The 22,386-nt window shown below is 46.3% G+C and overlaps 1 protein-coding gene across 2 annotated transcripts in view; it reads left to right on the top strand.

The window, feature by feature from the left end:
- Positions 1–22,386, top strand: part of LOC147658893 (prostatic acid phosphatase-like) — a 300,334-nt gene that overhangs the window by 23,185 nt on the left and 254,763 nt on the right. For both annotated transcript variants that reach the window (XM_086952051.1, XM_086952050.1), the window contains exon 2: positions 9,307–9,402. In XM_086952051.1, the coding sequence (XP_086808177.1) occupies positions 9,307–9,402 (96 nt within the window). The remainder of the gene's footprint in view (positions 1–9,306; positions 9,403–22,386) is intronic.

The raw sequence follows: 22,386 nt of genomic DNA, 5'->3' as shown, positions 1-22,386 counted from the left end.
GGTCTCTTTTTCTGTATCTGGACAAGTGTCTGCTCCTACCTATACCAGCAGAGTTTGTGGCAACAAGTGTGCTATCAGTTCAGGAATGTCGGCCTTATCATGCCTGTGTACTCATTTTTTCAAGTGTCATCTAATTCCTTCTACAGACAGTACATTTATTGGAGCCCAATTCAGGAAGGTCATAGGGTTGGGTTTTCTACCTACTAGCAGAGCAGAAAAAATGCTCTCATTACTGAAACAGCTTTTCTCCAGAGATTCTTCCCCAGTAAGTATGTTGTTCAAGGTCCAGTGTTACATGGCAGCACGTGCTTTCATGGTTTCACTGGGCTGCCTACATATATGCGTCCTCTCCTGTCTTATGCTCTCTCTGTTTGAGGCTCAACGTCTCAAGCATCTCTGGTTCCTACTCACCACTACTTTAGACCCAACTCCAATGGTGGTTTCATTTTCTTGATTCTTTGCAACCTGCCCTACCTTTATTAGTCATGACAGATGCCAGTTGTTTGGCGGGGAAGCCACATTGGGAAATCATTCAACACAAGCCCTTTGGAATCCAAATTAGAGTTGGAGATGGGAGAGAGTTAGCTGTAGTATACAGAGCTCTAATGAATTTCTTCCATTGATCTGGGACAAAGCTGTTCTTGTATGATGAACTCATAGTGGCAGTGCCCTTCGTAAATTGCCAGGGACCTCCACTTCCTATTCTCTTAGTTCTGATAATGGGCAAAGTATAATCTCCTTTTTCCAAGGTCCACAAACAGGCAGAGAGCGTTCAGACAGATAATCTTAGCTAGGAGTTCCCTGCTTTTCAGGTCATAGTCACTTATCCCTGGATATTCAATACAATTTGCTGGAAATATAGGGCTTCGAATTTCGACTTGTCAGTGTTTCATGAGAATGTGATGGTAGAGAAATATTGCTCTCACTTTACATATTCAACAGCACAGGGAACATATGCTCTTTCAGTCCCATAGCCCCAATAATCTCTATAGATGTTTCCTTCAATTGTACTCATTTACCAGGTTCTACCAAGAATTTGGATGGAAGAGTTATCAGTAATCATGATAGTGCCCTTTTGATTAAGAAGTGCCTTGTTTCCCCAGTTACAGACCCTAGCAAATCGATCACCTTGGAAACTTCCTTTGTTGCCATCACCTGTATGATAGAACTCAGTAAATCTACTTAGGTTAGTACTCATCGTCTGAAGATTGAAAGATTGAGGCTTCACTAGAAAGGTCTCCCACATAGCCCTAGTTAATCAGGAGTCTATAAGATCTTCAACAGTTCAATCTTACTCTGTCCACCAGGGCCGGACTGGCTACCGGGCATTTTGATGTGCTGCGGAGCTGGGGGCTAATTTCGTTGATGGGGACCTGCGTGTGCTGAACAAAGTTTGTCTCGCTTTTTTTATTTCAAAGGGCACGCAGGTCCCCATCAACGAAATAAGCCCCCACAGCAGATAAATTAGCCCCCAGCTTAACACGAAAACGCCCGGTAGCCAGTCTGGCCCTGCTGTCCACTGGAGTATCTTTCACCTATGGTGTCTAGCAAAAAAGATTTGTTATTTTTCTTGTGGTTTTGAGATGTCCTTCAGTTTTTCTGGGAAGGGTTTGTCTTAAATCTGGCGCTCCTCAGCAATACAACCCAAAGGGCGGCCATTAACTTAGCCTGAGAACCTTGGGGAGAATTAAGTTCAGGAGATCATTTATTCTAATCACCTTATAATGAGTTTTGTCCCACCTTGTCCATTCATTAACTCTTTGTCACCTGCTTGGGATCATCCTTTAGTTCTTGAGGAACTGCAGAAACATTCCTTTGAGCCTTTTTCTTCAGTTGATCTAAAATTCCTCACAATGAGGATGGTTCTTCTGGTGGCAATAACATGTTAGAACAATAGAGAAATTGGGTGGCTTAGTATGCAAAGTAGATGTTTTGTTCAGTCTTCAAAATCATAAAGGTTTACTTAAATTTAAGAATCAATACAGAAGACAAAATGCAGATAGTAGTCAAATTTAATTCACCATCAATAATGTATCAAATAATGTAAATGTGAGACGATCAACATAAGGTAGTTCTCCAAAGCAAGTAAAAAACCAGAACCAAAATGTAGTTCAGCTAACATAAAATCTGCTCAGTTCAAAAGTCAAGGGAACATTAAGTATAAATCAATAGACAGACTAGAACAGAGTGTAAAGCAAGAGAAGTCTGAATATAAATCAACAGACTGACAAACATGGAGTCCGCCTTTGAGAAGTAAGCAAAATGTCTGTCACATCTTCCAAAAAGGGCACATTTTATAGGTTTTAGGCGGTGAAATTCACAGACTTTAGACGGCGAGATCTGACAGAATAGGACGGTACTAATAAAGTTACATACTCGTAAACTAATGGCGTTTTAAATGAACAAATATGATACATCAAATAAGAAACATTTCTAAACACCTATTTTCATACATAATTATAATAAGGCATACATAAGAAATGAAGGAAATGACATGACATTTGTGCATCATATAAAAACAATATACAGTACAACTGATGAACAGTTGCTACAGCTGACTTGAGGAAATAACTTACATTTGTTGCAAATACAGAAAGATTCTACTCAAGGCTTCCTTCTCAGGAACACAAATTAATAATTTTAATCTTGATAAATAAACAGCACAGTGAAATTAATTCTATTTACTTATTTTCCGAAATGGAACCCCAGAGAAGCAAAACATGTTCACGTAGGAAACTCGTTCATGTAATTTTATAGCACAGTTTTTTCTACCACTGTTAAATGAATGTCAGCGCAGGCTGACTAGGCCTTGTCATGTTAACTGAAGCCTAGTTATGCTAGCTAGACACATTAAATTCAAGCATTATTTATCAGCACAGTCACATAACAGGTATTCATTCCATTCTGCAACTCCCACCACTTCACCCCTAGTCCTCTGAACAAGCACATTCCCACCTTTTTAGGTCTCGCCTAGCGTTGCAGCGCGCATGCGTTGCTCGCTCTCCGAGACATATTGTGATAGAGGAGATTTCAGAAGGGGGCTTGAAGCCCCACCTCTCATTTTCATTGGATGGCGTCATCGTTTATGGTAAAGGGTGGCCTCCGATTGAAAATGAGGCTTCTTTGTTACTACCCTTTCTCCTTTCCATCCGGCCCATCCGGACTGGATCATCTGCTTTTCGGCTGTTGTGAAGGAATTTCTTATCTTAAGGAGGCGTGTTATATAAACAAGCCGTGAAACAAAGGATCCAGTCCGGATAGGCCGTCCCAAAAGGAAACAGGGCGGTAACAAAGAAACACTGTTTGGAGAACTTGTTTTATTAGTGCTCCCTTAGCGCCGCGACACACCGTGAGAAGCAAGGTCAAACAAATGTGGGACCAATGAGAACATAATGGGTTTCAAGCAAGGCACGTACAGACAAGGGAGGAGAGGATTGTATTTATGTATTTACTAGTAGCCCGCCCCAGCGTTGCCCGGGGCAGAAGGGGGCTGGGGGCAGCATTTCAGGATTGCGTCCACTCCCGCCCCGGCCCCCGCCCGCCACGACAGTGTCCCGGACAATGTCGTGGCGGGCGGGAGTGCACGCAAGCCTGAAATGCTGCCCCCAGACCCTGAGCCTTACTGCAGTTGTTCCGGGCCAACCTCCCGCACCGGCTCCCTCCCGTCCCGTGTCCCAGAGCCTTACCGGAGCCGCCGCTCCTCCCCGAGCTCCTCACTTCACCGCCGCTCCTCCTCGTCATCACGTACGTTGCGGACAGCGCTACGTCTTGGCCGTCAGCGTCGCTGGCACTTGTCTAAGATTTTAACATCAAAAGCCAGGGGAATAGTATTAAAGATAAATGTAAATTTGGGGAGGATAGACATCTTTATTAAATTCACCCTGCCCAGTATGGTAAGTGGGAGGTGAGACCAAGATTTTAATAACTTCCTACATTCATTATAGACTCTCTCTAAGTTAACTTGCGCGATGTCTCCAACTTCTTGAGTCACCCATATTCCTAGGTAACGCAGAGTTGGTCACACCCAGATGTAAATTGGGGATATTCCAAACCATGATGTCTGTTTTACTGGCATTGATCTCATACCCCGACATGCAACCAAACTCCTCCGCCCTCTTAATAACCGCGGGAAATGATGCCTCCGGATCAGACGTTAGGATGAGAATATCGTCTGCGTAGAGTGCAACCCGTCTTTCCCACTCCCCAAATTTGAAAGATGGAATATTTTCATCTCCCCGCAGGAGCTGAGCAAACGGTTTGATGTACAAATTGAAGAGAAGGGGAGAGAGCGGGCAGCCCTGCCTCGTGCCCCTCATGATTTTAAAGGATTCTGTCAGGACGCCATTTATTAACAGCCTTGCCGATGGAGCACCAGACATGAGAGTGATAACACGACAAAAGTTTCCGCCAAAATTAAACTTCTTCAATAAAGCAGTCAAGTAGGGCCAGGTGACCCTATCAAAGGCTTTTGTCGCGTCTAAATTGAGTGTAGCCAGTGGAAGAGAAAAAGCCGAAGCGATATCTATTGCCCCCACCAGGTCATACGTCAAATCAGATATCTGACGCCCTTTGATGAAACCCTTCTGGTCTTGATGAACAATTTCCCCAATTACAGATCCCAATCTCGCTGACATGATGGAAGTGAAGATCTTATAATCGCTGTTCAAAAGTGAGATTGGTCGATAGGACCCACACTCAGTTGGGGCTTTCCCTGGTTTGGAGATCAGGACTATGGTCGCCTCTCCCCAAGATTTTGGGGGGTCTTCCCCCTTCCTAAGGATCCCATTGAAAAGGGCTGTCAGTATAGGGACAATAACAGCGCCCAAAGCTCGGTATAACTCACCTGGCAAACCATCGAGGCCTGCCGCCTTCCCACGCTTAAGTTGCCTGATAAGTTGGCTCACTTCAGCCTCAGATATTTCCATCTCCAGGCATTTGCTCTGCACTGTTGAGAGAGTTGGCAGGGAAATTTGGTCTAGCCATGTGTCCCTTGCCAGCTGGTCATTTGGGATGTCTTCCCTATAAATCCCCTCAAAAGACTCCTTAAAGGCAGTTCCTATCTCCCGATTAGAAATCCTGCCTACACTCTCCCCTTCAACTTTGATCTCTCTAATATAATTTTGGGCTTAGTCCGCCTTAACCTTCCATGCCAATAACCTACCCGCTACCTCCCTAAACTTGAAATGGGAGATCTTACTTGCCTCCCATCTCTTAACCACTCTTTCTTGTAGGATATTCTCCAGTTGTTTTTTCAGCTCGCCCAACTTCTCTTGCTCGCCTGGTGACCCTATCGAGGCACCGAGCCTCTGCTCAATCGAATCCATTTCCTGCTCCAAGTTTTTAATCTTCTCCCGATATATTTTGTGCCGATGGGAGGCTCTGTTGGTAATGCAGCCTCTCAAAAAAGCTTTCAATGTCTCCCAGACCGTAACTAGTGCCACAGATTCTAGATTTATCTCCAAAAATGAGGTGGTCTCAGTTGCCAGAAAACCGACTTCCTCGTCTTCCAGTAAGGTAGTACGATCAAATAACCAGGATGGATGTTTAATCTGGGCTTCAAGTTTTAAAGTGAACAGGAGAGCTGAATGGTCAGACAGGTGGGAGGGAAGGTAGTCTATCCCTAATAGGGTGTTCTTAAGGCAATAACTGAATAACGCATAATCAATTCTTGATTTGTGCTTGTATTTAAGATTCCGGAAGGAAACCCCCAGTTTATTGCCAACCCTTTCCCTCCACAAATCTGCCAAACCCAACTGTGTCATGATTTCTATGAGAGTTTGCCTTGATTTGGAAGGCGTGCAGGCTCTGGAGTTAGTTGATTTATCTAGTTTGGGATGGAGCACAATATTAAAATCTCCCGCCCAAATTATAGGGTCTTGGGAAGTTATCAGATGGTTTCTAATTTATCTACCCATCTCTGCTTTTTTAGTAGTGCGATGACCTCTGCTTTAAGAAGATGTGTCTCCTGTATGACAATGATCTGCTCGGGGAGTCTCTCAGATATTGTAAAATATGCTCTCTTCTGCTCCTCAAACGCAGGCCATTGACATTCAAGGACACAAATTGAACAGAGGTCATCATTTGACATCCGTCCTCCTCCCTATACCCTGCCACCTGGCAATCTTATTATCCCGAAGCTGAAAATGTAACCAACTAGGACACAAAACGGACTTGTGAAGGGCTGACTCATGAGGATTTTTTGCTTTTGTACCCCCCCTAACTCCCCCCACCCCTGGAAAACCCTCCCATACTTACTCCGGCCAGATGTGAAGCCAGATTTGCCTCCTCTGACAACCCTACCCCTCCTGCACCGCTTGGCACTCCTGGAGCACTCCTGGAGCGATCAAATACCGGTTGGATTACTTATCAGAGAGCCCAACTAAAAACCATACTCCCCCCCCCCCCTTTTTTTTTCCTTCCTTATTATTATTTTTTGGTTTTTTTACTAACCCCAATGCTCTTCACCTATTTATATGTACACTAATTTTTTTATTTTTTTTATTTATCTTCTCTTCGTGACTCTAAACACCAATAATTCTTCCCATTCTACCTCCTCAATACTGTGTACACTACCACACTTTCCATTTAGCTTAAAGGACTTTTAAGAAAGGGTGTCAACTGACCAAAGGAATCACAAAAATTATGTCTATTGGTCTACTAGTGTATGCTACCAGTAGAGGCAGGAGATAAGGACATCATTGGAACAGAAGCTGGGTATTGCTATATTAAATTCCACCCTGAGAGTAGATTCCAACAATTCATCGGCCTCCAGGGGGGATCTAATGTTGTGCGTCTTGTTATTATACATCACCCGCAAAAATGTGGGAAACCGCATCTGTACAGTTGCACCAAAAGACCTGAACTTGTCCATCCTCTGGCCCAGTTCCCACTGTCTATCCAGAGTGGATTTGGAGAGGTCAGACCGTGCCTCGAAAGAAAAATCGGGGCCCTTAAACGTTTTTGCTTTTAATTAGAGATTTAAGATTTTTTTTCCTTCAGGGTATATGTAAGGAAATTGATCAAAATCTTCCTGGGTATCGTTCTGCCAGGATTTAATCGGAATGGGTCCCGATGTATCCGCTGGATATCTTTGTCAAGCTCCTCGATGGATTCTTCGAGATTAGGTGACTCCTTCAATACATTGATCATGAAGGCCTTGGCATCCCCTCCTTCCTTTCCTTCCGGTATCTTCAGGAGTCGGAGGTTGTTCCGTCGTGAGTAGTTTTCCAGCGATTCGACCCTCTCCCTCATAGCATCTCCTTCTCTCTGTAGGTTTTGGATTTTGGATTCAGCAACCTCTAGGCTGGACTTCAATAACACCACAGAGCCCTCAAGTACCTCTGTTCTCTCGCATAATCCATCTACTTTCCTTTCTAAAGTCTCGCATGATGCTCGTATCTTGCTCTGGTTGGTTTTAGATACCAGGAAATAATTTCTTATTTCTTCCCTCGTAGATGATATTGACGATACTATGGCCTAAAGTGTGCTCCCGGCCCCATTTACCTCCCCACTCTTGCCGTCCATTATTGTCCACACCTGCATCTGCCTCCTCTTCCAGAACCATTGGAGCTTGTTCGCAAGTACCATCGCCCTCAGCTACCACTTCGGGGAGAGGAGGTGGGTCAGCCATCCCTGATTCAGTGGTAGTGGTAGTGATAGATCCTGAAGGTGTAGGTGTGTTTGGTGAAACTGTGGGCAGAGGAGCAGATGTATCTGTAACTGTAGCTGGTAACAGATCCTGCACCTGGGGCAACACTTTAACGAATGAGCACAAAGAGGGGGTAATCCTTGCCGTGCCGCTCTTGGAGTATCTATTACTTGGCCCCCTCTGAGAGCTACCCCTGGGTTTCGTGCCTTTACCCACCTCCTTACTGCTGCTACTGACCCTCTGGTTAACCTGGTTAACCTCTATACCAACTACAGTAGTAGCCTCAACCTCCACTTCTACACCTTTGGATATCGCTGTTCCTTCCTCGAGCCTATCCCCCTCTTTAGCTGGGCATTCTGGGACTGGTAGTTTCTTCCCTGACTTCTGACCTTTCCCCCGTTTCCTGCTCACATTTTTTGGGGTTTGTCTCTTATTTGAAGCTTTCCCACCACTGACTGTCTCCGTGCCGCCCCCCAACCCCCCAACCTTACTGGCAAGATCCACAGTTGATTCGGGGATTCCGCAGGCTTCCTCCTCCCGGGTCCTGTCGCTGACAATACCTTCCACTGAGACCCCGCCGGGTTTCTTCACAGTGACGCCGGAGACGCTGGAAACGCTAGAGAGAGCTTGCTGGGGGCCAGCAGCCCCCCTGTCGCAGCCTGACCCGCCTCGAAAAAGTCCCCGAGCCGCCGCCGTGCGGCCGCGCCTAAGCTGCACGGCTGCTCTGCACCACCGGCTCCACCACAGCAGGGAGGCAAGGGGGAGGGACCGGGAACCTGCACCTTCAGCCAAGCACATCCGAGAGAGCCTCGCAAGGGCAGCGGGGAAAACAGCCAATGTATACGGCAAAGAAAGGGTCTAAGCAACGTTCTTTTCCTCCTGGGGGGTTTGAGACCAAATTACGGCTCCATTAAACTACAGAAGAGTCAGCAGCACCGCGTTGCATCGGAGGGTTGTTTCGGACACGCGCACCTCACTAGCCTGCAGCCGCCATGTTCTCCGTTTGACTTGGAGTGAGCTTAATATGTTGTTCATCTGCGATCTCCCATTGTAATAAGTCTGCCAACCACATTTTTATATCTGCCATGCTAAGCACATCCCAGTGTATACCTATACTTCTCTGCACCAGCACCAAACCCAATGCGAGCATTCGAGATTGCATTTGAAAGTGTTTCCAATGTGGTTGCACCCCTTGTAAAAAAATATCACCACATTAATAAAAGCCAGTACTATTTACAATACCGAGAACTCACACTAGTACGAATGCAATGCAATAGATTTTGCAGTTACAAAAAAGTTAGCTATTGTCATTTTTTCATTACAACATTTGATTAATGTTTCATGAAGGGAAAAAAACCAATGTAATTTACAATGCCAGTAGCTCAAAATAATGTCATTGCGAGACCTATTGCATTGTAAATGCCTGTTTCCCTAAAGGTTCGAGTGTGGCAGATACAACATATTGACAGATTTCCACATTTGTGAGTAAAAATCCACATCCTGAGGCATGTAATCATGTTTTAATTGACTGTTGTAAATAGCTTTTTCTGTAGACCTACTTTCCAGAGAATAATACAGTGATACCGATGCCTTAATAAAGGAAATGAAAGATTGATGGTAATCATTCATTTTAATATATGTTTATAAACTTTTCCCAGGTGTATCGTCATGGCGACAGAAGCTCACAGGAAAGCTATCCTAATGATCCGCACAAAGAAGATGCCTGGCCACAGGGATATGGACAACTTTCAGAGGTTTGCTGGAATGTCACGCATATTTCTAACTTTACAATGTTTTTTATTTGCATATCTTATATATATATATATTCATTGGAAAAACCAAAGGCTACAGGGATGTTATTGTTGGGCTCAGATTTCACTCGTTCAAAACCAGAGAAGTTCAGCAGTTATAGTTACCTGAGATAAATATCTAACTAACTATAACTTACACCCCCGCATTGCACTGCTTAGTACCTTACATATTGCATCACTTATGACAAGGTCAATGACATCACTGATAACATCTCAAATGACATGTAACATGGTGGTGGGTGTGCTGGTGCTTGATGCTGGTTTCATGGACCCATTGTGGTCAGTGTATGGGCCTCTGTTGTTGCATGAATTGACATCTGATGGGGGATGTGTTGGTGTATCATGTTGATTGAGGTGCTGTATGATGCTGGCTGTGTTGTCATATGAAAATATATCTGTTAATGTATGTCAGTGGGTTTGTTCCCAGTTTGTGAGCGGGGTTCCGTCTATGCCCCCAAATCCATCCTTATAGAACCATCTACATGTGCAGAGTGTTCTAGGCTCTGCCCCAGGCCAACAGAACTCTTTGGATGAGCACAGCAGGCTGTACATTTAGGGCAGGGGGTTTGGCTGTGCACTGCACCTTAATTAATAACCTGGGAATCTGTAAAGCACATTGTCTGAGCACAGAGAGCGAGCCCCAAAATCAGTAGGACAGAGCCTTCGGTCGTGAGGGGGAGCTTTAGATGCCATGTCTTGTGCCCAGTCAGCTGACGCCTGACCACTCAGCACCCAACGCTCTGATGTGTTGTGAAATATTAGTTTGTTATTGTGTTATTGTTTTTTGTGTTGCTCTGTTGTATTTTTTTGTGATACAGTACAGTTCCTGGGTGTTGTGGTGTGTTGTTTTGTATTGATAATGTGCTTTATTGTGGTTTCTTTTTAAAATATATTTTTATTGGTTTTCAGCATCAGAAGTCATGAAGTAATGGCACATCTTGTAACATCACATATTGATACATACAGTTTTTTTCCAGTGTGTTATTGAAACATACAGCACTTTCCCCTTTATGTCTCTCTCTTTCTCCCCATGCTTTATTGTGTTGCTTTATTGTATTGTGTTGTTGTTGTTCCTGTGTTATTGTATTTTTGTGTTGTTGTGTGGTTTTTGGTTGCTGAACGTTTTTCCTATTTTTCATTGCTAGCAGCATCAGAAGTCATGAAGTAATGGCACATCTTGTAACATCACATATTGATACATACAGGTTTTTTCTAGTGTGTTATTAAAACATACAACAACACTTTCCCCTTTATGTTATGTGGTTTTGGGTTGCTGAACGTTTTTCCTATTTTTCAATGTTTTCTTGTTTCTGCTGTATTGCTTTTTGTGCTGTAGTGTTGTGGATTTGTTTATTGTTTTGTATTTTTCCGTTGTGTTATTGGGTTGCTGTGCTGTGTTGTTGCAGGTAGGTCAAGGGTACAAAATAATTGGGTTTTATGAAGCATTAACCTTTTAACCTTTTGTATACCTGGAACATTATGTTTGCATGTCAGTTATAGAACCATTCAAATCCTGACTTTAAATGAAATACAAATCAGGTTGCTTCTGATGCATTGTCAAGTCAAGGATTGGCCTGAGCATCCTCGATTTGCGCTCCCACAGAGACAGGGAGCCTGTGCCTGCTGTCTCCAACACAGCAACGCAGCTTCAATGAGCATGTCGGTTTGGCCGGCCTGAGACGGCGGGCCAAACCCACATGTGCACTGATAACAGTGCACACCACTCCCCTTCCGTGACTGCCCCCTCGATGGCATCGCACCCGAGACTTGCCTGGGAGTGAAAAATAAAATGATAATAACCCTGGTTTATTATTTTATTTTCCAATTTTTGCAGCTGCTGGTGGGGAGTACGCTTGGCGGAAAAGCTGCCTCTGTGTAATTGCAGTGTGCAGTGTTTGCTGTAGTACAGAGCTAACATTCCTATGGGTCTTAAAATGTGAAGTGTTGGTCTTTGAATGGCTTCCAATATTACTTTGCCCAACGTGACCCAACAAGCTTGACAGACCAAGCACCGCCAAGGTGCCAAAGCAGAAACCGAAAGTATGCTTTCTAAGACTGTAATTTAACCTAGGGTCACTCTGAATGCCTCTGCGATGTGTTTGTGTACATACATATTTATATAACTGAAAAAAATACTAAGCAAGAAAGCGAGCTAAGGTTTATGGAGGTCATTACTAACTTCCAGCACAGCATCGAAGAAGGTATGAAAGCCATAAGTTAAGGGTACGCCTGTAAGTTAAACTCCTGAGTGTTTCGTGTTCGAAAGGTGTCAATGAGCAATGAATATAGATGAATACGTTGGTTAGTGTGTAAGAGTTTATACGATTCAGTAACTTGATCAGGATGGGTTGGAGAAATTCCTGTCTAACCTTTAGGAAGGACTGAGGAAGCACTTCCCCATTCACATAGGGGGAGCGAAAGTGGGTGGGTCCAAGGATGACTTACCAGCCCCTAACCAAGGCGTGATGGCTTCCCAGTACCTCCCCACCTTGTCAAGGCTCAGGTGGAATTTGAAACCCCCAGATCCTTGCCAGGAGGGGTAAGAAGGGGGCCCCTTTTTAGTTTTCATCTCTCTCCTACCTGTAAAAAGACCGGGTACAGGGCTACATAAGTGGGCAGGCTAGAGCCCGCCATCTTATATATCTATCAGCTGCCCGGCTGTGCTGCTTTTTAGGTCTCGGCTAGAAGCGAGCGAAGCTCGCTCTCGCCAGAGACCTTATTGTTACCGGCTCATCTTCCCAGGAGGACAGCACTGGCCGCGCGCGCCGATTTGTTAAGGCCACGCGCACGAGAACGCGCTCGCGGCCAGGTGCTGTCCTCCTCGAAAGCTGCCTCCCTTCCCCGTGCAGGGCGGGCCGCCGCGCTGCCTGCGGCGACCCGGAAGCATTGCCGGCCAAACAGGAAGTAGGTGCTTCCTGACTATCGCAGTGTTGAGCTCGGTGGGCCGCACTGGCTACAGGCAATGGCTGGAGAGGCGGAGACGGGCCTCAACCCCGCTGCCCACCCCCGCCCCCCAGGCACCCACCGGTTGCGACAGAGAACAATCGCTGAGGTGGCACTGAAGGGAACGACTTCCAGGCCGTTTTCATACAGCGCGAACTCACCCCAAGGACATTTGCATACACAAGGTCAGAATCATCTATGTTTTTTTAGTCCCGCGGAGATTGAGTCATTTGCCCAGAATCACACAATGCTGAACCGATGCCGGAATTTGAACCGGATTCCCCAGTTACAAAGTCAATAGCTCTGGTCGTTACGCTGCATCCTCTCCACAGATGGAGGGAAGCGGCCCCTCAGGTAAAAGAGAAAGAAGATTGTCCCCTCGCTGCTGGAGCCATCCGTCACCGGAGACCCACTGCCCATTACCGGCCGAGCCTGCGGGGTCTCCTGTCTCCTCGGAAGAGGACATAAAACCAGATTTGCAACGCCCTGGGGTCGTGTTGCTGGCTTCTCTCCGCGCCTCAAGATTGTTTTAGCCAGTTGGGACAACGCGTCAGTTTCCTCATCTTTCACACAGGCCCCGTATGCAGCCGCTTGATTTGCTTTTATGCCCCTCTAGTGAGTTAATTGAAGCGGCGAGCGGCGGCCCGTAATGTCCCATTTGCTTCATTGGTGTGCAGGGAGGCGTCACTCGAGCTCGGATATGGCTGTTTCCGTGTTAGTCATTGCCTGCGATCCGTGCCGGGGAGAACACACAGCCATTGACACCGCCCGACTCGGAGTGCCTAATAGGATCCTGGCAAAACGGGGTGATTTCTGTTCATACAGCCTCTCGGCAGACTGCAAACCACGCTTTCAAGGATCGACAGCGAGCTGAGGAATGTCCCTATGAGACTTGCAAGGGTTTCTGCAAGTGGCTGTTTTGGACAAGTATTTTATTCATTGACAGACCACACCCCCTATTAATGAAAGCTACTAAGTAAGCCTGCAGCATGGTCAGTTTAGCTGAAGCAGTGTACAATGCTGGTACAAAGTGGGTAGGACCAGTTAGCAGCCATGCAGAGAATTCTAAATCAGTTTAATAAAAGGTATGTTGTGGCTGGCAGTGCATGCTGGAGGGGGCATTTTGAGTGTACTCACACCTGAAGAACAGACTCTCACATGAGGGAAGAGTGTCTGAAAATCGGGCACAGTTAAAGGCAGAATGGCCGGCTCTGTCCAACCGCTGGGAAGATTAGAGGTGCATGAGTTGCATCCAAGACAAGAAAACAACGGGTCTCTGTAAAGTGTAGGCAAGGGAGACGTCTTGCAGCAAATGCAGAGTGAACACAAGAATACATGCGAATTAGACAGGGGCGATAGTCTTCCTCCATAATCCATTAAAAATTGCTGGGTACAGGTGCAGTGTGGGAGATGAAATGCAGCCCCTGGGGCTGAAAGGAGCAGGGCCAAGAAAGAAAGGCAGCAAATGTTAGGTGTCGAAACAGTCGACTCTGGCAAAGGGAAAACAATCGAGAGATTAGGGCACAAAGAAGTTGCTTGGCAACTAAGGTTTTGCCATTAATACATTGTAAAGGAGGTACAGTGGACTCCTCACAGCACAACCTTGGACACAAACCTACCTGCCTGTGGTCGGAAAAATTATGAGCCTCAAATAAAATTGAATTGAGACAGAGTTTAGACTAACATGGCAAGATGGGCACAGCTACATGTTTCAGCGAGCTCTAGCAAAAGTTTCTTTGCCAGTGACCCAACCATAACCTTTACCAGCGCAGTGCTAAGGTAAGAGTTGGTGAGGGCCTTGACTGCTTTAATGAGAAATGGGGTTTAAATCAGCTCCTTAAATAAAGCAGGAGGGCAGATATCTAGTGTGAGCTCTGACATTTTGCTCTTGTTCACAACAGATACAAACTCTACAAGTGGGCACCAGGACCCTGAGGACGCTACTTTCCGGGCAGCTGGTGTGGGAAGCAGGAAGTGGTGGGCACAGGAAGGGGGGGGGCACAGGGGGACTAGGGACAGAGGGGAAACAGGGACGTGGACCTGCCCAGGCCGTGCTGTGGCCATACATGTAAAGCTAAGACTGAAGAAGCTACTACTACCTCTTATCTAGCTCCTTTGAGCTCCTTCGTCCTTCATGACACGACAAGAACATTATTTACATTTTTAGGTCTCGGCTAGAAGCGAGCGAAGCTCGCTCTCGCCAGAGACCTTATTGTTACCGGCTCATCTTCCCAGGAGGACAGCACTGGCCGCGCGCGCCGATTTGTTAAGGCCACGCGCACGAGAACGCGCTCGCGGCCAGGTGCTGTCCTCCTCGAAAGCTGCCTCCCTTCCCCGTGCAGGGCGGGCCGCCGCGCTGCCTGCGGCGACCCGGAAGCATTGCCGGCCAAACAGGAAGTAGGTGCTTCCTGACTATCGCAGTGTTGAGCTCGGTGGGCCGCACTGGCTACAGGCAATGGCTGGAGAGGCGGAGACGACCCTCAACCCCGCTGCCCACCCCCGCCCCCCAGGCACCCACCGGTTGCGACAGAGAACAATCGCTGAGGTGGCACTGAAGGGAACGACTTCCAGGCCGTTTTCATACAGCGCGAACTCACCCCAAGGACATTTGCATACACAAGGTCAGAATCATCTATGTTTTTTTAGTCCCGCGGAGATTGAGTCATTTGCCCAGAATCACACAATGCTGAACCGATGCCGGATTTTGAACCGGATTCCCCAGTTACAAAGTCAATAGCTCTGGTCGTTACGCTGCATCCTCTCCACAGATGGAGGGAAGCGGCCCCTCAGGTAAAAGAGAAAGTGGCACGTTACAGGCAGTCACTGTAATTATGCAGCATTGATTGGGTACATTCCTTGGCAGTATTATACATTCATTATGGCAGGGTAGCGCACATTGATGCAAAAAACGAATCTCTATGTAAAATGCAAAGGTCTCTTAATACATATTCAGAAGATGCTATATTCTTGACCAACAAATTATTTTTGTCACCGGGAAGCACAGAAAAATAATTTAAGCAACTGCCTTTAATAGCTGTCATAGTAAAATATACAACGCAGCAATTAGCAGAAAAGAAGCCTAAATATAATTACAAGTATTCCTCAGGTATTTTTTAAGAAATGGTCTTCAGTTTTCGGTTAATTGGGTGTGCCTACTATGGGCTTCCGGAAGTACCTTTCCCCTTTACGAAACAGATTGTCAGAAAATATGTATGTTACGCATTATATTTAAATGCAACAATAAAACCTTTTGGGGGATGTTTCTACACTAAGAATGATCTCTTGAACTGTGGTAGCCAGTGTGTCAGGGGCCCAAGTGTAAGGAAGAAAATGGATACCCATCAGTGCTTAATCTGCGTCGGTGTTTTCCCGCCCTTGTGTGAGAGTGTGCAGGGTGAGCAGGGTGTTTGTAGGGTGAGCAGTGTGTGAGTGTGCAGGGTGAACAGTGTGAGAGTGTGTAGGGTGAGCAGTGTGTGAGTTTACAGGGTGAGCGTGTGTGAGTGTGTAGGGTGAGCAGTGTGTGTGTGTAGGGTGAGCAGTGTGTGAGTGTGTAGGGTGAGCAGTGTGTAGGGTGAACAGTGTGAGTGTATAGGGTGAACATTGTGTGAGTGTGCAAGGTGAACATTGTGTGAGTGTGCAGGGTGAGCAGTGTGTGAGTGTGCAGGGTGAGCAGTGTGTAATTTTGCAGGGTGAACATTGTGTGAGTGTGTAGGGTGAGCAGTGTGTGAGTGTGTAGGGGCAGTGTGTGAGTGTGCAGGGTACAAAAACTCGAATTAAGTCCACCACACACATAAGACCACACACATAAGACCACATACACACACACACCACACACACACATCACCACCACACACTCTCAGACCACACTCTCACCACCACACACTCACCACCACACACTCACCACCGCAACGCAACGACACACACAACCACACACACACACCACCAGCCGTCAGTGCACACTTTTTCCGGGCGCAAACACCACCAGCAGTCAGTGCATGCTTTCACCGGGCACAAACACCACCAGCCGTCAGTGCACGCTTTCACCAGGCACACACCACCAGCCGTCAGTGCACACTTTCACCAGGCACACTCACCACCAGATCCACTTCTCTGGCACCCCTTTACCAAGGCCCCAGGTACTACCTAGTGAGAGGTTTACATTTCACATCCGCTTAAAGCAAAGAGTCTCTGAAATTTTTAACACCAGTTGTAGATCACGTACTGCTGTGCAAAATGTAAGGATTTACAAAGAATTGCTACAGACTCCAGTCTATGACCACATCTTCAAGACCAGGCCGGGGGTTTCCTAACACCAATAGCTTACAGCTTCACCACAAAAAACAAACAAGCGAGCAATGGATGTAAAAAAACCTCAAACGTCCTTTTTAGGTCGAGGGAAACTGAACTGAACTGAGATTTTAAAGCGCTACAGTATGCTTAACTCAGTAATCCCTACATGGCCACGCTCCTGGGTAGTTGATTTGTTTATATATGTCCAAAGAAGGTCTAGAAGGGCTGCATCAATGTCACTGACCACATATATTAATCACTTTAAATTAATTGTGGTAATTTTTTAATTATAAGGATTTCCATATATACGGCTGAAAAATAGCACAAGGCGAGAATAATGAAATTCAACAGTACTGCGAAAGCATGGCTTACATTACAAACAAAGTCTTGCAGTTGCCCATTGTAAATGACAATGCCATTTATTTAACGATTAAGCTACTGGCAATGTAAATGACAATGCCATTTATTTAACGATTAAGCTACTGGCAATGTAAATGACAATGCCATTTATTTATGATTTAAAGAAAAAAAAAAGAAATGTCATGAGCAATGCCAATAGCTCTACCTTTAATGATGCCGAGACCATTGCATTGTAAATGCTTGTTTTCTTCTTTCACCCTCTATTCACAGACATAGACAGAGGTAGGGGAGTCTACTGCTCATGAGCCTACGTAACGCCTGCACATTGTTTTCATTTTCATTGTTTGCAACAAATTCTCCATTTTTTATCTGTAGATGGTGTAGGAGAGTAGGATCTGCTTACTTTGGTTACCCCCACTTTTTGCTGTGTTTCACTGGTTTATCGACTTTAGTCTGGCTGTGGCCCTGCTAATCAGGACCCCAGCCTAGCTGTTCTCTCTCTAAATGTTTTGCATGTACATTAGGTGCACACCAGATTGGTTACTGGGTTACCCTTGTGAGTCCCTAGTATATGCTACCTCAGGTACCAATGGCATAGGTACCCCGGAGGCCTACCAGGGGCTGAAGCATGTATTATGCCACCCCTGGGAACAGGGCCGGATTGGGAACCACAACCGGCCTTGGCAAAGTGCTCGGCCGGACCCCCCTCCCCACTGAGGGTGGGGGTTGTGGTTGCCGCCGAGCCCTTTTGGTAAAGGGCCTATTTTGCAGCATTGTGCAAAAACGGCCCTATAACAAAATCGGCCCCCAGGGGCCCAAAACCGGCCCTCTCCCGTGCGGCACACCGGGGGATTTCCCGGTGCCCGCTATGGCCAGTCTGGCCCTGCCTGGGAAGCCTTCCAAAATGGCACCACAAGCCTGCACTTACAGCCTGGGTATGGTGGTGTAAGCACCCCTTACTGGGATATAGTATACCTATATCCACCATTTAAAACAGACACATATTAACCTACAAGTTACTCCTATTGCAGGCCTTGATAATCCTGAAGGCAGAGTGATTGGTTTTGTGTGAGAGGGTGCCCTAGCATGAGCTGAGCCCCTCTGCAGTTTTCGGAATCCCTTTCTTATAGCTGTTCTGTGATATGGCCATGCCATATATTCTTAAGTTCATTATAATCCTCGTGGTTAATGCTAACTTTGGTTTGGCTTTATCAAAACATGTCGTGTTTGGTGTCAAACACTTTGGAATACTACCCCCCCACCTGCCAGTTATGGCGGCGGGTGTAGCATTTCACCCTTCTAGAGGAAGAAGACATGTACACACTTACCCGGTAAATGTTTAAAAGATCCTCAGCATCCCAAAATGGATGCTGTTGCCACAGACACGAGTCTGACCTCCTGCTGCTGGACGAAACTCCGGCAGGGGAGGCCTGGACAATAGGTTTCCTGTCCAGGGAGGTGCCAGCACCTCCCTAGACAGGCTTTAGTGTATTGGGGCGGAGTGGGTTGCATTCAGTGAATGCTTTTCAGACACTGCCTGGGGCACACAAGGTGCTCTATGCATTTCCAAGTTCAAACCGGTTGACGCGAAATTGGACAAAGGGGAAGGGGTGTAACCACCTCTCCCCAGGTTCTCCCATAGGTGGGACCCTAGAATTAGTTCAACCCCTAAACTTAGTATAAGTATAGGACCCCATTCCCTAGGACTTTAGATTACCCTGGACGAAACTCTGAAGACGAAATCTTGGACCTGCGACATTCCATATCGACTGGAAGACGGAAGAAATCTCCCTTGGGGTCAAGGAGTGACCCCCTGTTTAAACAGGTACCAAAGAAGCATCTTGCCGGTCTGCATTTTTGAGGCTCCCGCCAGATCCCGAAGAATCTGCGACACAGAACACGGACTTCCAGACATCTCCGAGGCCGACACGAGTCCCTAGCGAAGCTGACACCTGTAGCCATTACGAGAGACGTGGGACCAGAAATCCTGGACATCCTGCAAGTTTGCAAGTGCACCTACTTCCTGAAGTTTCCCGAAGTGTGCATTGGGCTATTTGTTGCCCGTGCCCTGAGCACCTTTTGCACCGAAGCTGAGAGGCCTACACTCCACGAGTGTTCCGTGGGCCAGCTTTCTTCACCGCAGCTAGAGGCTCCTTCGCGATCTCTAGTCCGTTGGCTAGCAGGGGCCGCACGAAGGACAATCCTTTGTTTCTTGGGCTTTTCTGGTTGCTGCAGACGTGCCCGGACTCCCCCCAAAAGGGTGAGTCCCTCAGACCTTGCTGGTATGAACCAAAGCCAATCTTGTCATCTTACATGGGTTGCTGTTGCTAAGGCTTGTTGGGTCTAATCCGGATACCGACGCTGCAGGACTCGACATCCGACGTGGGACAGCTCGAATCCAGCTCTTGGTTGTCGTCGACGCCTCCTGGACCTCGTTGCTGAAGAGTCAAGCTTCCCCTACTTCACCTTAAAGCACCAAACATCGGCGGGCATCTTCCTGTCGCCATCCTGGTCACTGGCTAGTGACCCAGACTCTGTCCTCTCTGCTTTCAGGTTCTTCAGATCTCCGATCCACTCTTGGATCCACACGCACACTTTTCCTCTGGTCGCCTGCAGCACTTCTTTGCAGCTCTCCATTGAAAACTAAAACCTAACCCGGCACAAAAAGACACCTGTGCACCCGGCTTCCCTGGGTGAGGTAACACGAGTACTTCAGTGGTCCCATGGGTCTTGACTCTCGAAGTGTCCAGTACTGAAGGGGTTCCACCGTAGTCCACTCCTAAGTGTCCTTACCTTGGGTGGATCCTGGTTGCCCCAGCGGTTCTACAGGCTCTAGGCCTCACTTCTAATGCTCATGTGGTTCTTATACCACTATTTTAGTATATGGTTTGTGATGCCCCTAGGGCAAAACGTATACTGTGCTCTTGACTGTGTGCTATTTAAAGTTCTTGTATTATACTTTTGCCTCTAGCCTCATAAAGAGGCTAGAGGGGTTATGTTTAGAATAAATACATATATTTTATATATTTACCTTGTGTGGTGTACTTTCATTTGATTATTCAAGAGATTATAGACTGGTAAAACAAGCTGCTTTACATTCCTTCAAGACTTAGCCTGAAGGCTGCTCTCCACAGCTACCACTAGGATAGCTTTCTATAAAGGTTGTCTTAAACCTACCATCAATAAGGGTCATTTGGACTGGTGTAAGGTGCCCACTAGAATAGTGGACATCATATGCCAGGCCAACTTCTCACAGATGGTAGCCTGTTACAAAAGATATTTAGCTCAAAAGTCATGGACGGAATGCTTAAATTCATATCTGCTGCTGATAATTACACTATGCAGCATTCCATTACATCTTTTTTAGCCCATCTATGCCATTATAGACAGAAGCTAACTGCATATTTCCACACCACATCCAAAATGTACAGGTTAAGTCGCCTCTGAACAGGAACACAATAAACCTCAAGCCAGTTTCAGCCTTGCACGGCCTCATCAGGGGGTTGCAGCTTAAATCCTATGGCCTGATGCTGCAATCCCTAAAAGACAGAGACTGCTTTGGGGTTTCTTCTGTTCCTGTATGGAGGGGACCTTCCCTGCCAGGATGGTCTAGACCAGTGTTCTCCAAAATTAGTCCAGGAGGGCTGAGTCCATGTCAGATTTTTAAGATAACTACATTTATCTAAATGGGGCTATGCTGCAAATCTGGCATTGATTCGAATCTCCAGGACCGACTTTGGAGAACCCTGGTCTGGACTGTCATAGATGAAGCAGGGCCAAGTCTCATTTCATTAAAATTGGTCCTTCTCTGGAGTGGCACGGTAAGCAAAACAACGGACTGGAATGATGCACATAGCGATTAGTAGTAGCTGAAATTAATATGACCATTTCACCCATCACATTTTTGCGTTTTTCAATGAGATGGCCTAAGTGCGGCGGGTATGCCCAGACTTGGGTCCTATGCCCTCTGCCCCATAGGACTTATGCACCTCGCTGAGGAGGCTCAACATTGCTGAATTCATCTAGAATGTTTATTTTCCCACTCACAGTGGACCTGGGAGGTTGGGTGAAGTTTTCCTATTGGAGCAAGATCAGGTCTGACTTGTATAATGCTGATCCCTTTCTGGTGTGACAATCGGAGGGGAATAAAATGATGATCTGGAATGTAGTGCCATGTAATTACCCAGGGGCTGAGATGAATTCAAGCATCCCTTGTGCCTTATATCTCAGAAACAGCTGGATGCAAATTCACCAAAGCAAGAAAAGGCACCAAATGGTGGAAAGACAGCTGTGCCAACAGTTTCCGACTTCTGTGTGCGGAATTTGGCTATGGGCAAACCTATTTCTTCCAAGTTTGGTACTAATTGGTCAAGAGAGCAAAGTTATTAAGGGTGCTGAAATGGGACTTACATCGAAGCGAAGTGTCAGTCTTCACCACAGATACACACTGCATCTCTGTAACATATTCAAAGCACCACACTATACTAAAAACTGCAGAAATAACTACACACAGAACTACACCCTTAACTGACGCTGAATGCTGTATTGTGTTAGTAATGCCCAGTGCTGTTCTTCCTCTGTGGCTCATTATGGGCGGTGAGCTGGTGATGCAAAAACAATCAGCCAAGCCACGTGGCCCAAGGTCACGGCGTTATCACGTCACGGTCCTGTAATGAATCGCCGGTGCACCAAACACACCTCTCATTCACCTGGACCAAAGGTGGGCTTTGGAAGAGGGCGGTCCTGTTACTTATGAATTCCAACAGGACGTGCAAAGGAGTTGTTTCCAAGCCATAAAAATGCCAAATGCTGCTGAGCGGGGTATCTACTTACCCAGGGATAATATTAGGTTGTGACTATTAGAGAAATGTAAACCCGCAGGCCTTTTGTTATAAACTTCGGAGTAGTTTCAGCGTGCCTACAACAACTGGGCTGGGGTGATCCATTCTCTTCAAGGTTTGCTATCTTAAATTCTTTATTTATTGCGGGATTAAAAGTAATTTAGATCTATGTGTATAAGATTTCTTCAAATGTCAATCTTGCCTGAAACCTTATATCTGCACTCATTTTGAGGTTAGCAGTAACTTTACCTCGTGTGGTGCGATTTGGAAACAAGCATAGGCATAGCTAGTAGGTCTCACCTATGCAAGAGGTATTTGCTTTGCCAATGTTTTTTAGACAGGCATGACTAAACTTTAGTGGAACAGAGGGCAGCAGAGTTGCAAACAGTGGACTGGAGTGTGAACGAGTGCAGCGGAGCAGAGTGGAGTGGAACAGAGCTGCATAGAGTGGATCAGAGTAGAGTGGAGCAGAGCATCAAGGATTGGAGCGGAG

Source organism: Lissotriton vulgaris, unplaced genomic scaffold, assembly GCF_964263255.1.
Source record: "Lissotriton vulgaris unplaced genomic scaffold, aLisVul1.2 SCAFFOLD_1219, whole genome shotgun sequence".
NCBI lineage: Eukaryota > Metazoa > Chordata > Amphibia > Caudata > Salamandridae > Lissotriton > Lissotriton vulgaris.
This window is presented reverse-complemented; position numbering and strand designations above follow the sequence as displayed.